The sequence below is a fragment of the Astyanax mexicanus genome, chromosome 16 (genome assembly GCF_023375975.1).
Source record: "Astyanax mexicanus isolate ESR-SI-001 chromosome 16, AstMex3_surface, whole genome shotgun sequence".
NCBI classification, from domain to species: Eukaryota; Metazoa; Chordata; class Actinopteri; order Characiformes; family Acestrorhamphidae; genus Astyanax; species Astyanax mexicanus.
The window spans coordinates 20,782,040-20,797,598 of record NC_064423.1 but is presented as its reverse complement, the minus strand read 5'-3'; the positions used below and the strand labels follow the sequence as shown (position 1 = coordinate 20,797,598).

The 15,559-nt window shown below is 43.2% G+C and overlaps 1 protein-coding gene and 1 long non-coding RNA gene across 3 annotated transcripts in view; both read right to left on the bottom strand.

The window, feature by feature from the left end:
• The window catches only part of LOC103036603 (adhesion G-protein coupled receptor D2), a 114,972-nt gene extending 100,724 nt beyond the window's left edge, over nucleotides 1-14,248 (bottom strand). For both annotated transcript variants that reach the window (XR_007424931.1, XM_015601270.3), the window contains exons 1-3: nucleotides 14,033-14,248; nucleotides 13,722-13,758; nucleotides 13,597-13,624 (exon numbers count right to left, since the gene is read on the bottom strand). Coding sequence is in view for 1 of the 2 variants with exons in the window: in XM_015601270.3 (XP_015456756.3) it covers nucleotides 13,597-13,624; nucleotides 13,722-13,757 (64 nt within the window). In the remaining variant the exon portion in view is untranslated. The remainder of the gene's footprint in view (nucleotides 1-13,596; nucleotides 13,625-13,721; nucleotides 13,759-14,032) is intronic.
• LOC125782311 (uncharacterized) lies at nucleotides 3,497-4,060 on the bottom strand. The gene is made up of 3 exons (XR_007424934.1): nucleotides 3,899-4,060; nucleotides 3,576-3,726; nucleotides 3,497-3,532 (listed from the first exon to the last, which is right to left on the bottom strand). It is a non-coding gene; the product is annotated as an uncharacterized LOC125782311 (long non-coding RNA).
• Nucleotides 14,249-15,559: the final 1,311 nt, after the last annotated feature.

Here is a 15,559-nt window from a genome sequence, read left to right as displayed (position 1 = left end):
TCTACTTCTCTATTTCTCACTCTCTTTCTCACTCTACTTCTGAATTTCTCACTCTCTTTCTCACTCTCTCTCTACGTCTCTATTTCTCACTCTCTCTTTTACTCTCTACTTCTCTATTTCTCACTCTTTCTTTCTCTCTTTCTCACTCTCTCTCTACGTCTCAATTTCTCTTTCTCGCTACTTTTCTATTTCTCTATTCTCTACTCTTTCTTTATTTCTCGCTCTTCTCTCTACTTCTCTTTCACTCTACTTTTCTGTCTTGCTTTCTCTTTCTATCTATCTCTCTACTACTTCCTCTTTCTTTCTCTACTTCTTTATTTCTCGATGTCCCTTTTTCTCTAATTCTCTTTTTCTCGCTCAATATTTCTCTCAACTTTTTTTCTAACATTCTCGCGTGTTCTTTCTCTTTTTCTCGCGATTTTCTCCCTACTTCTTTATTTCTTGCTCTCCCTTTTTCTGTACTTCTACATTTAACACTCTCTCTTTTTCTCTACTTCAACCATTTTAGAAATTATAGCAACAACCTAGCAACCAGTTATCAACACCTTAGCAACCACCTGGTAAACATTAGCAACTGCCTAGCAACCACTTTAGAAATGATGACAACCGCTCAGCAACCATCTGGAATATGTTAGCAACTGCCTAGCAACCAGTTATCAACACCTTAGCAACCACCTGGTAAACATTAGCAACTGCCTAGCAACCACTTTAGAAATGATGACAACCGCTCAGCAACCATCTGGAATATGTTAGCAACTGCCTAGCAACCAGTTAGCAACACCTTAGCAACCACCTGGAAAATGTTAGCAACTGCCTAGAAACCACTTAGCAACCACTTTAGAAATGATCACAACTGCCTAGCAACCACTTAGCAACCATGTGGAATACGTTAGCAACTGCCTAGCAACCAGTTAGCAACACCTTAGCAACCACTTGGAAAACATTAGCAAGTGCCTAGCAACCACTTAGCAACCATGTGGAATACGTTAGCAACTGCCTAGTAACCATTTAGCAACCACCTCGGATACCATAGCAACACCTTGGCAACCGCCTAGCAACCACCTAGCAACACCTTAGCAACCACCCCGGATACCATAGCAACACCTTAGCAACCACCTAGCAACACCTTAGCAACCACCCCAGATACCATAGCAACACCTTAGCAACCATCTAGCAACACCTTAGCAACCACCTAGCAACACCTTAGCAACCAACCCAGATACCATAGCAACCGCCTAGCAACACCTTAGCAAACACCCCGGATACCATGGCAACACTTTAGCAACCACCTAGCAACACCTTAGCAACCACCTAGCAACCACCTAGCAACACCTTAGCAACCACCCTGGATACCATAGCAACCGCTTAGCAACCGCCTAGCAACACCCTAGCAACCACCTAGCAACACCTTGGCAACCACCCTGGATACCATAGCAACACCTTAGCAACACCTTAGCAACCACCCCAGATACCATAGCAACACCTTAGCAACCACCTAGCAACACCTTAGGAACCACCCCAGACACCATAGCAACACCTTAGCAACCGCCTAGCAACACCTTAGCAACCACCTTGCAACCACCTAGCAGCACCTTAGCAACCACCCCGGATACCATAGCAATACCTTAGCAACCGCCTAGCAACACCTTAGCAACCACCCTGGATACCATAGCAACACCTTAGCAACCGCCTAGCAACACGTTAGCAACCACCTAGCAACCACCCGGATACCATAGCAACACCTTAGCAACCACCACAGATACCATAGCAACACCTTAGCAACCACCTAGCAACACCTTAGCAACCGCCTAGCAACACCTTAGCAACCACCCCAGATACCATAGCAACACCTTAGCAACCACCTAGCAACACCTTAGCAACCGCCTAGCAACACCTTAGCAACCACCCCGGATACCATAGCAACACCTTAGCAACCACCTAGCAACATCTTAGCAACCACCCCGGATACCATAACAACACCTTAGCAACCGCCTAGCAACCACCTAGCAACACCTTAGCAACCACCCAGGATACCATAACAACACCTTAGCAACCACCTAGCAACACCTTAGCAACCACCCCAGATACCATAGCAACACCTTAGCAACCATCTAGCAACACCTTAGCAACCACCCCAGATACCATATCAACACCCTAGCAACCACCTAGCAACACCTTAGCAACACCTTGGCAACACCCCAGATACCATAGCAACACCTTAGCAACCACCTAGCAACCACCTAGCAACACCTTACCAACCACCCTGGATACCATAGCAACACCTTAGCAACCACCTAGCAACACCTTAGCAACCAACCCGGATACCATATCAACACCTTAGCAACCACTTGGAAACCATGTGGAATACATTAGCAATTGCCTAGCAACCAGTTAGCAACAGCTTAGCAACCACCTGGAATATGTAAGAATCTGCTTAGCAACCAATTAGCAAACACTGAGCAACGATGTGGAATACATTAGCAACTGCCTAGTAACTACCTAGCAACCACTTAGCAACACTTTACTTTATATAGGTATATATAAAGTAAAGTGTTTATATTACTTTATAAGACAATTATTAGCTTTTCACCATGTTAGCCAAAACTTTTTGGACTTTAACATTTAGCTGAAAGTCAACAGCAAAGCAACCACTCTTCACACGCTTTAGACAGAAATATCTTAGCAACCATTTTAACTTTTTCAACGTTATTAACGTACTTTTCCAAGCCAACTTAAAGTTCGTTATCGAACTTTCCTTTTCTAGTTAAGTTGGCTTGGAAAAGCCAACTTATTGTTCTTCGTAATCTTATTCTTATTATTATTATTCTATTCGCAAAATTTAATCACTATCTCCTCCTAGGGCTTTTGACGTAGAACCACAAAACTTTGCAGTATCGTAGGACCTATACCCGAATAGGTTGCTTGTGCTTTTTTAAGCGATACATCGTACGGTTTTCGTAAAAACTTCGTAAACGTACGCTTTTTTTTCCCATAGGAAATGAATGGGGGACAACTTTGAACGTTTGTGTAGGTAACAATTTTTGACATACAAAGACAAAAATCGGACGGTCTATAGAACTTACCGCGTTCTTTCCGAAAATTTTAACGTTTCGACGATACGTTGTACGGTTTTCGTACAAATGTCGTACGAAGTTTTCCCATTGAAATGAATGGGGGGCCCAGAGCTCCATCTCACACACGAGCAGCTCTGCGCACGGAACCCCTTCTCTCCCCTGCTCCTCCAGTACTGTGAGTGTATGGAGGAGCTGCTGTATGGAGCAGCTATCAGTCAAAAGTTTGGACACCCTGGCACCCCAGCCAGGGCTTAGCAACCACCTAATAACTGCTTAGCAACCACCTTAGCAACCACCTGGAAAACGTTAGCAACTGCCTAGCAACCACTTAGCAACACCTTAGCAACCACCTGGAAAACGTTAGCAACTGCCTAGCAACCACTTAGCAACTGCCTAGCAACCACTTGGAAAACGTTAGCAACTGCCTAGCAACCACTTAGCAACTGCCTAGCAACCACCTGGAAAACGTTAGCAACTGCCTAGCAACCACTTAGCAACCACCTGGAAAACGTTAGCAACTGCCTAGCAACCACTTAGCAACTGCCTAGCAACCACTTGGAAAACGTTAGCAACTGCATAGCAACCACTTAGCAACTGCCTAGCAACCACCTGGAATACGTTAGCAACTGCCTAGCAACCACTTAGCAACCACCTGGAAAACATTAGCAACTGCCTAGCAACCACTGAGCAACCACCTGGAAAACGTTAGCAACTGCCTAGCAACCACTTAGCAACTGCCTAGCAACCACCTGGAAAACGTTAGCAACTGCCTAGCAACCACCTGGAAAACGTTAGCAACTGCCTAGCAACCACTTAGCAACCACCTGGAAAACGTTAGCAACTGCCTAGCAACCACTTAGCAACTGCCTAGCAACCACCTGGAATACGTTAGCAACTGCCTAGCAACCACTTAGCAACCACCTGGAAAACGTTAGCAACTGCCTAGCAACCACTTAGCAACTGCCTAGCAACCACTTGGAAAACGTTAGCAACTGCCTAGCAACCACTTAGCAACCACCTGGAAAACGTTAGCAACTGCCTAGCAACCACTTAGCAGCTGCCTAGCAACCACCTGGAATATGTTAGCAACTACCTAGCAACCACTTAGCAACCACCTGGAAAATGTTAGCAACTGCCTAGCAACCACTTAGCAACTGCCTAGCAACCACTTAGCAACTGCCTAGCAACCACTTAGCAACCACCTGGAAAACGTTAGCAACTGCCTAGCAACAACTTAGCAACTGCCTAGCAACCACCTGGAAAACGTTAGCAACTGCCTAGCAACCACTTAGCAACCACCTGGAAAACGTTAGCAACTGCCTAGCAACCACTTAGCAACTGCCTAGCAACCATTTGGAAAACGTTAGCAACTGCCTAGCAACCACTTAGCAACTGCCTAGCGGCCACCTGGAAAACGTTAGCAACTGCCTAGCAACCACTTAGCAACCACCTGGAAAACGTTAGCAACTGCCTAGCAACCACTTAGCAGCTGCCTAGCAACCACCTGGAATATGTTAGCAACTACCTAGCAACCACTTAGCAACCACCTGGAAAATGTTAGCAACTGCCTAGCAACCACTTAGCAACTGCCTAGCAACCACTTGGAAAACGTTAGCAACTGCCTAGCAACCACTTAGCAACTGCCTAGCAACCACCTGGAAAACGTTAGCAACTGCCTAGCAACCACCTGGAAAACGTTAGCAACTGCCTAGCAACCACTTAGCAACCACCTGGAAAACGTTAGCAACTGCCTACCAACCACTTAGCAACCACCTGGAAAACGTTAGCAACTGCCTAGCAACCACTTAGCAACTGCCTAGCAACCACCTGGAATACGTTAGCAACTGCCTAGCAACCACTTAGCAACCACCTGGAAAACGTTAGCAACTGCCTGGCAACCACTTAGCAACTGCCTAGCAACCACCTGGAATATGTTAGCAACTGCCTAGCAACCACTTAGCAACCACCTGGAAAACGTTAGCAACTGCCTAGCAACCACTAAGCAACTGCCTAGCAACCACTTGGATAACGTTAGCAACTGCCTAGCAACCACTTAGCAACTGCCTAGCAACCACCTGGAATATGTTAGCAACTGCCTAGCAACCACTTAGCAACCACCTGGAAAACATTAGCAACTGCCTAGGAACCACTTAGCAACCACCTGGAAAACGTTAGCAACTGCCTAGCAACCACTTAGCAACTGCCTAGCAACCACTTGGAAAATGTTAGCAACTGCCTAGCAACTACTTAGCAACTGCCTAGCAACCACCTGGAATACGTTAGCAACTGCCTAGCAACCACTTAGCAACCACCTGGAAAACATTAGCAACTGCCTAGCAACCACTTAGCAACTGCCTAGCAACCACCTGGAATACCTTAGCAACCACCTAGCAACCACCTAGAAACACCTTAGCAACCACCCCAGATACCATAGCAACACCTTAGCAACCACCTAGCAACATCTTAGCAACCACCCCGGATACCATAGCAACATCTTAGCAACCACCTAGCAACCACCTAGAAACACCTTAGCAACCACCCCAGATACCATAGAAACACCTTAGCAACCACCTAGCAACATCTTAGCAACCACCCCGGATACCATAGCAACACCTTAGCAACCACCTAGCAACACCCTAGCAACCACCTAGCGACACCTTAGCAACCACCCCGGATACCATAGCAACACCCTAGCAACCACGTAGCAACAGCTTAGAAACCTTTTCAGAAATGATAGCAACTGCCTAGCAACACATTAGCAATCAAAAGTTTAACCAAAAGTTTTACGATTTCAGCATTTAAACAAGCGTTTTTAGATTTCAGTGTTTAATTAAACGTTTTTAGATTTCAGCGTTAAACCAAACGTTTTTAGATTTCAGCGTTTAATCAAACGTTTTTAGATTTCAGCGTTTAACTAAATGTTTTTAGATTTCAGTGTTTAACCAAACGTTTTTAGATTTCAGCGTTTAATCAAACGTTTTTAGATTTCAGCGTTTAACCAAATGTTTTTAGATTTCAGCGTTTAACCAAATGTTTTTAGATTTCAGCGTTTTTAGCATTTAGCGTTTAGCCAAAAGTTAACAGCATATCAATGACTCTTCACACTCTTCAGACGGAAAAAGCTTAGCAACCATTTTAACTTTTTAACGTTATTAGCGTTCTTTTCCAAGCCAACTTAAAGTTCGTTCACGAACTTTACCTTTTCTAGTTATTATTATTATTCTTACGCCTTTTTTTCTGTACGCTACTCCTCCTAGAGCTTTCAACGTAGAATCACGAAACTTTCACGGATCGTAGGACCTATGCCAACTTAGCGTGCTTGTGCTTTTTGGAGCGATTTATCGTACGGTTTTCGTAAAAACTTCGTAAACGTACGCATTTTTTCCCCATAGGAATGAATGGGGCGAAATTTTAAACGTCCGTAACCGCCACAATTTTTGAGATACGAAGACCAAATTTGGCGAGCTTATAGATCTTACCGAGATCTTTAAATTAATAGCAGGTTGCGAAGCGATACGACGTACGGTTTTCGTACAATTTTCGTACGAAGTTTTCCCATAGAAATGAATGGGGGGCCCAGAGTTCCATCTCGCACACGAGCAGCTCTGCGCACGGAACCCCTTCTCTCCCCTGCTCCTCCAGTACTGTGAGTGTATGGAGGAGCTGCTGTATGGAGCAGCTATCAGTCAAAAGTTTGGACACCCCGGCACCCCAGCCAGGGCTTTGCAACCACCTATTAACTGCTTAGCAACCACTCTCTCTTTCTCACTCTCTCTTTCGCTCTCTACTTCTCTAATTCTCACTCTCTCTCTATTTCTATATTTCTCACTCTTTCTTTTGCTCTCTACTTCTCTACTTCTCACTCTCTCTTTTGCTCTCTACTTCTCTATTTCTCACTCTCTTTTGCTCTCTACTCCTCTATTTCTCACTCTCTTTCTCACTCTCTCTCTACGTCTCTATTTCTCACTCTCTCTCTACGTCTCTATTTCTCACTCTCTTTCTCACTCTCTCTCTACGTCTATTTCTCACTCTATTTCTCACTCTCTCTCTACTTCTCTATCTCACTCTCTCTTTCTCACTCTCTCTCTACGTCTCTATTTCTCACTCTCTCTCTCTACTTCTATATTTCTCACTCTCTCTGCTTCTCTATTTCTCACTCTCTTTTGCTCTCTTCTTCTCTATTTCTCACTCTCTCTTTCTCACTCTCTCTCTACTTCTCTATTTCTCACTCTCTCTACTTTTCTGTCTCTTTCTTTCTACTTTTCTATTTCTCTATTTCTCTCTTACTCTTTATTTCTCGCTCTTCTCTCTACTTCTCTTTCACTCTACTTTTCTGTCTTGCTTTCTCTTTCTATCTATCTCTCTACTACATCCTCTTTCTTTCTCTACTTCTTTATTTCTCGATCTCTCTTTTTCCCTAATTCTCTTTCTCTCGCTCAATATTTCTCTCTACTTGTCACTCTTTTTCTCACATTCTCGGGTGTTCTTTCTCTACTTCTCACGCTGATTTTCTCTCTACTTCTCTATTTCAGGCTCTCCCTTTTTCTGTACTTCTACATTTAACACTCTTTCTTTTTATCTACTACTGCCTAGCAACCAGTTAGATACACCTTAGCAAACACCTGGAAAACATTAGCAACTGCCTAGCAACCACTTAGCAACCATGTGTAATACGTTAGCAACTGCCTAGCAACCAGATAGCAACACCTTAGCAACCACCTGGAAAACGTTAGCAACTGCTTAGCAACCACTTTAGAAATGGTAGCAACTGCCTAGCGACCAGTCAGATACACCTAGCAACACCTTAGCAACCACCCCAGATACCATAGCAACATCTTAGCAACCACCTAGCAACACCTTAGCAACCACCACAGACACCATAGCAACACCTTAGCAACCGCCTAGCAACCGTCTAGCAACCACCTAGCAACACCTTAGCAACCACCCCGGATACCATAGCAACACCTTAGCAACCACCTAGCAACACCTTAGCAACCACCCTGGATACCATAGCAACACCTTAGCAACCACCTAGCAAAACCTTAGCAACCACCTAGCAACACCCTAGCAACCACCTAGCAACACCTTAGCAACCACCTAGCAACACCTTAGCAACCACCCCGGATACCATAGCAACACCTTAGCAACCACCTAGCAACACCTTAGCAACCACCTAGCAACACCTTAGCAACCACCCTGGATACCATAGCAACACCTTAGCAACCACCTAGCAACACCCTAGCAACCACCTAGCAACACCTTAGCAACCACCTTGCAACCACCTAGCAACACCTTAGCAACCACCCCGGATACCATAGCAACACCTTAGCAACCACCTAGCAACACCTTAGCAACCACCTAGCAACACCTTAGCAACCACCCTGGATACCATAGCAACACCTTAGCAACCACCTAGCAACACCTTAGCAACCACCTAGCAACCACCTAGCAACCACCTAGCAACACCTTTGCAACCACCCTGGATACCATAGCAACACCTTAGCAACCACCTAGCAACACCCTAGCAACCACCTAGCAACCACCTAGCAACACCTTAGCAACCACCCTGGATACCATAGCAACACCTTAGCAACCACCTAGCAACACCTTAGCAACCACCCTGGATACCATAGCAACACCTTAGCAACCACCTAGCAACACCTTAGCAACCACTTAGAAACACCGTAGCAACCACCCCGGATACCATAGCAACACCTAAGCAACCGCCTAGCAACCACCTAGCAACACCTTAGCAACCACCCCGGATACAATGGCAACACCTTAGCAACCACCTAGCAACACCTTAGCAACCACCTAGAAACTCCTTAGCAACCACCCAGGATACCATAGCAACACCTTAGCGACTGCCTAGCAACCACCTAGCAACACCTTAGCAACCACCCAGGATACCATAGCAACACCTTAGCAACCACCTAGCAACACCTTAGCAACCACCCTGGATACCATAGCAACACCATAGCAACCACCTAGCAACACCTTAGCAACCACCCCGGATACCATAGCAACACCTTAGCAACCACCTAGCAACACCTTAGCAACCACCCTGGATACCATAGCAACCGCCTAGCAACACCCTAGCAACCACCTAGCAACACCTTAGCAACCACCCTGGATACCATAGCAACACCTTAGCAACCACCTAGCAACACCTTAGCAACCAACCCGGATACCATAGCAACACCTTAGCAACCACCCCGGATCCCATAGCAACACCTTAGCAACCACCTATTAACCCTCTAGCAACCACCTAGCAACACCTTAGCAACCACCCCAGATACCATAGCAACACCTTAGCAACCACCTAGCAACATCTTAGCAACCACCCCGGATACCATAGCAACCAGTTAGCAACCACCTGGAAAATATTAGAAACTGCCTAATAACCACTTAAAAACCATTTGGAATACGTTAGGAGTTGCCTAGCAACAAGTTAGCAACAGCTTAGCAACCACCTTGAATATGTTCGCAACTGCCTAGCAACCAATTAGCAAACACTAAGCAACGATGTGGACTACATTAGCAACTGCCTAGCAACTACCTAGCAACCACTTAGCAACACTTTACTTTATAAGATAATTATAAGCTTTTCACCATGTTAGCCAAAACTTTTTGGACTTCAACATTTAGCCGAAAGTCAACAGCATAGCAACCACTCTTCACACGCTTTAGACAGAAATATCTTAGCAACCATTTTAACTATTCAACGTTAATAACGTACTTTTCCAAGCCAACTTAAAGTTCGTTATCGAACTTTCCTTTTCTAGTTATTATTATTATTATTATTATTCTCGCCACGTTTTATAAACAACTACTCCTCCTAGAGCTTTCGAGCTAGAACCACGAAACTTCACACAATGGTAGAACTTATAGCCGCGGGGTGTGCTTGTGCTTTTTGGAGCGATACATCGTACGATTTTCGTAAAAACTTCGTAAACGTACGCCCTTTTTTCCATAGACAATGAACTAGAAGAATTTTGAATGGCTGTGAGCGTCACAATTTTTGAGATACGAAGACGAAATTCGGATGGTCTATAGAACTTAGTGAGTTCTTTCCGAAAATATGCTTTACGAAACGATATGTCGTACGGATTTCGTACAAATGTCGTACGAAGTTGCCCCATAGAAATGAATGGGGGGACCAGAGTTCCATCTCACACACGAGCAGCTCTGCGCACGGAACCCTTTCTCTCCCCTGCTCCTCCAGTACTGTGAGTGTATGGAGGAGCTGCTGTATGGAGCAGCTATCAGTCAAAAGTTTGGACACCCCGGCACCCCAGTCAGGGCTTTGCAACCACCTATTAACTGCTTAGCAACCACCTTAGCAACCACCTGGAAAACTTTAGCAACTGCCTAGCAACCACTTAGCAACCACTTTATAAATGATGGCAACTGCCTTGCAACACCTTAGCAACCACCTGGAAAATATTAGAAACTGCCTAGCAACCACGTAGCAACCATGTGGAATAAATTAGCAACTGCCTAGCAACCAGTTAGCAACCACCTGGAAAACGTTAGCAACTGCCTAGCAACTGCTTAGCAACCACTTTAGAAATGACAGCAACTGTCTAGCAACCACTTAGCAACCATTTGGAATATGTTGGCAACTGCCTAGCAACTACTTTAAATTGATAGCAACTGCCTAGCAACCAGTTAGCTGCTGCCTTAGCAACTGCCTTAGCAACCACCCGGAAAACGTTAGCAACTGCCTAGCAACCACTTAGCAACCACTTTAGAAATGATAGCAACTGTCTAGCAACCACTTAGCAACCATGTGGAATACGTTAGCAACTGCCTAGCAACTACTTTAAAAATAATAGCAGCTGCCTAGCAACCAGTTAGCTACACCTTAGCAACCACCTGGAAAATGTTAGCAACTGCCTAGCAACCATTTAGCAACCACTTTAGAAATGATGGCAACTGCCTAGCAACCAGTTAGCAACACCTTAGCAACCACCTGGAAAACGTTAGCAACTGCCTAGCAACCACTTGGCAACTACTTAGCAACCATGTGGAATACGTTAGCAACTGCCTAGCAACCAGTTAGCTACACCTTAGCAACCACCTGGAAAAGGTTAGCAACTGCCTAGCAACCGCTTAGCAACCACTTTAGAAATGATAGCAAACTGTCTAGCAACCACTTAGCAACTATGTGGAATGTGTTGGCAACTGCCTAGCAAATACTTTAAAAATGATAGCAACTGCCTAGCAACCAGTTAGCTACACCTTAGCAACCACTTGGAAAACGTTAGCAACTGCCTAGCAACCACTTAGCAACCACTTTAGAAATGATAGCAACTGCCTAGCAACCACTTAGCAACACCTTAGCAACCACTAGGAAAACGTTAGCAACTGCCTAGCAACCACTTAGCAACACCTTAGCAACCACTAGGAAAACGTTAGTAACTGCCTTGCAACCACTTAGCAACCACTTTAGTAATGATAGCAACTGCCTAGCAACCACTTAGCAACACCTTAGCAACCACTAGGAAAACGTTAGCAACTGCTTAGCAACCACATTAGTAATGATAGCAACTGCCTATCAACCACTTAGCAACACCTTAGCAACCACTAGGGAAACGTTAGAAACTGCCTAGCAACCACTTTAGAAATTATAGCAACTGCCTAGCAACCACTTAGCAACCATGTGGAATATGTTAGCAACTGCCTAGCAACTGCTTAGCAACCACTTTAGAACCGATAGCAACTGCCTAGCAACCACTTAGCAACACCTTAGCAACCACTAGGAAAACGTTAGCAACTGCCTAGCAACCACTTAGCAACCACTTTAGTAATGATAGCAACTGCCTAGCAACCACTTAGCAACACCTTAGCAACCACTAGGAAAACGTTAGCAACTGCCTAGCAACCACTTTAGAAATTATAGCAACTGCCTAGCAACCAGTTAGCTACACCTTAGCAACCACTTGGAAAACGTTAGCAACTGCCTAGCAACCACTTAGCAACCACTTTAGAAATGATAGCAACTGCCTAGCAACCACTTCGCAACACCTTAGCAACCACTAGGAAAACGTTAGCAACTGCCTAGCAACCACTTAGCAACCACTTTAGTAATGATAGCAACTGCCTAGCAACCACTTAGCAACACCTTAGCAACCACTAGGGAAACGTTAGAAACTGCCTAGCAACCACTTTAGAAATTATAGCAACTGCCTAGCAACCACTTAGCAACCATGTGGAATATGTTAGCAACTGCCTAGCAACTGCTTAGCAACCACTTTAGAACCGATAGCAACTGCCTAGCAACCACTTAGCAACACCTTAGCAACCACTAGGAAAACGTTAGCAACTGCCTAGCAACCACTTAGCAACCACTTTAGTAATGATAGCAACTGCCTAGCAACCACTTAGCAACACCTTAGCAACCACTAGGAAAACGTTAGCAACTGCCTAGCAACCACTTTAGAAATTATAGCAACTGCCTAGCAACCAGTTAGCTACACCTTAGCAACCACTTGGAAAACGTTAGCAACTGCCTAGCAACCACTTAGCAACCACTTTAGAAATGATAGCAACTGCCTAGCAACCACTTCGCAACACCTTAGCAACCACTAGGAAAACGTTAGCAACTGCCTAGCAACCACTTAGCAACCACTTTAGTAATGATAGCAACTGCCTAGCAACCACTTAGCAACACCTTAGCAACCACTAGGGAAACGTTAGCAACTGCCTAGCAACCACTTAGCAACCACTTTAGTAATGATAGCAACTGCCTAGCAACCACTTAGCAACACCTTAGCAACCACTAGGAAAACGTTAGCAACTGCCTAGCAACCACTTTAGAAATTATAGCAACTGCCTAGCAACCACTTTAGAAATTATAGCAACTGCCTAGCAACCACTTAACAACATCTTATCAGCCACCTGGAAAATGTTAGCAACTGCCTAGCAACCACTTAGCAACCATGTGGAATATGTTAGCAACTGCCTAGCAACTGCTTAGCAACCACTTTAGAAATGATAGCAACTGCCTAGCAACCAGTTAGCTATACTTTAGCCACCACTTGGAAAACGTTAGCAACTGCTTAGCAACCGTGTGGAATACGTTAGCAACTGCCTAGCAACTGCTTAGCAACACCTAAGCAACCACCTGGAAAACGTTAGCAACTGCCTAGCAAACGCTTAGCAACCACTTTAGTAATGATCACAACTACCTAGCAACCACTTAGCAATCATTTTAACTTTTCAACGTTATTAGCGTACTTTTCCAAGCCAACTTAAAGTTCGTTCACGAACTTTGCCTTTTCTAGTTTATTTTGTTGCAGTAGTTTACTTAAAATGTATTTAAGTTTAGCGCCATATCGCCTAGTAAAAATTACTAGGCATTTTCACTTATTCTGCTTTTCTGTGATTTTTAGAAGAATAATTTCTGATGAATATTCTGTGCATCTATAAAATGTAGTTAAAGTGAATTGTAATTGAAAACAGAAAAACTGGATACAAAAAGTTAGTCACAGGTTTTTAAGAAACAGAAGAAACTTACCTTTTCCCATCCAGTGGTGAATCAAAATCTGGGAAAGAGATATTTAACACTTTCATACATGTGTATCTTAGCTACAATAAATAACACAGCCGGCCATATTTAAATGAGATTCAGGTTGAACTTACAATCATATTTGAACATATAATTCCCAAAAACTGCATCCTGCAGAAAAAAAAATAAATAAACAGTGTTTAAGGACATCCTGAGGAGAAAACAATAAGTCTAAATGGTCTAAATGTGCTTGTGCTGGTTCTTATTCTTCATTTTTTGTTAAAAAGCAAAACAGTTAAAGCTAAACACAACAGGTAGTTAACTAGTTAAACCTAAAGACAATATTAAGTAATGGTCATTGGGTGCGTAATTAGCTAGCTTTGGTTATTGGCTTTCCGCCACAGAGAGGCGGACAGAGTTGTGGATACCTGTAGAGTAACGTTACCTTCCAGAGTTCTCCTCTCAGCCCGAGTTCTGAAGTTTTAGTACTGAGAAAAGCACTAAAATACGTCCCGAGCCTTTCGTTCCGCCGGTTTCCCCTTCTCCAGTTCTCGAAAACTGAACTGTGAAGCGGGGTTTGGGGGAAACGCCTTCTCCGCTGGGTTTTGAGGACAACTCCTGAATGATTTCAGAATCGGGGAATTTACTGAGAGCAGCTCAGCTGCAGCGGCGGCGAGAGCGAGAGCGCGAGCAGAGTAGTGGGGAGACGCGTGCACGCTCTACACGTGAGGATGAGAAAGTGGAGCTGTAGCTTTATCTTTATGGGCTACTCTGAAAATTTACACAGAATAAACGTTGTAAATCCTGCTTTTCATCCACCTCATATACACTACTAGGGAAAAAGTTTTTTTTTTATATTACTAAACTTTAACTAAATGGAACTCACTGGTCATATATTTGCTTTTTTTGAACTCTGAATTTAATAACACATGTATTTTACTATTCAAAACATCTTCCTAAACTCAGGCAGCTTTACTTAATTTTTACAAGGTTTCTTATCCAAAGATGGTTACAAAACTCATGTGACATTTAAAAAGCATGTTTAAAAGCAAGTCCACTAATTCCTTTGATCATCTCTCAGAAAAGTCTTTATTTTAAAGAAATGGTCAACTGCATGTTTAAATGACTGATATTTATTACAAAAAAAATCACTTCTGTTACTGGCATTCATTCCTGTTACTTTTGTACTATGTTTTAAGTAACAGGAAAGAAAGTAACAGGAATGAGTCTTTACCATAGAATTCGCAAAAACATAAAAAAAAACTAAATGCTAGTGATTACCCCAAAATTTGTATTTTAAAAATAAACAAATAACATCTAAGAATTAATTTAGGGAGGAGGAATGAGTGTTGTGATTGATCTCCTCAGTCATAGTTACAATAAGATCAAATATACAGAAAAACAAATGAGGGAACTTAATTTTGGTCTTCCCATGAACATTACAAGAACTGACTGATGTCGCTTCCTGTTGTAGATGTGACTTGTAGAATGTTCCAGATGTTTCAGATGGGGTAATGTGTTATGGCAACAGGAATAAGTGAAACCCAGGGACACAACTAAAATGGGTATTTTAACTGAATTTTTATGGATTTATTATAAAAAACTTTTTTTTAAAGTATAGATGGGATTTGGACTTGCACAACAATGCAAAAATTACATCTCTAAAAGATTTTAACAATTACACTATGGTACAATTTATAGTTAGAATGGGGTCAGGTAACAAATGCTATTTTTTTTCTATATTCATTTTTTAAATTACATATCTTACATTTGCAATTAGGTCAATGTACAAGACACTATGCTTAATAATAAAATGTATTTTAAAGTTATTTTGTGTGCACATTTATACATGTAATTTCCTGGGAACAGAAATGGCACAGATTCGGCAGAATATGCCATATACATATACAGTAGAATCACTGCTGTTCTTTTTAAAAACCAGGTACAAGCTGTTTCCAATAACACAACACTG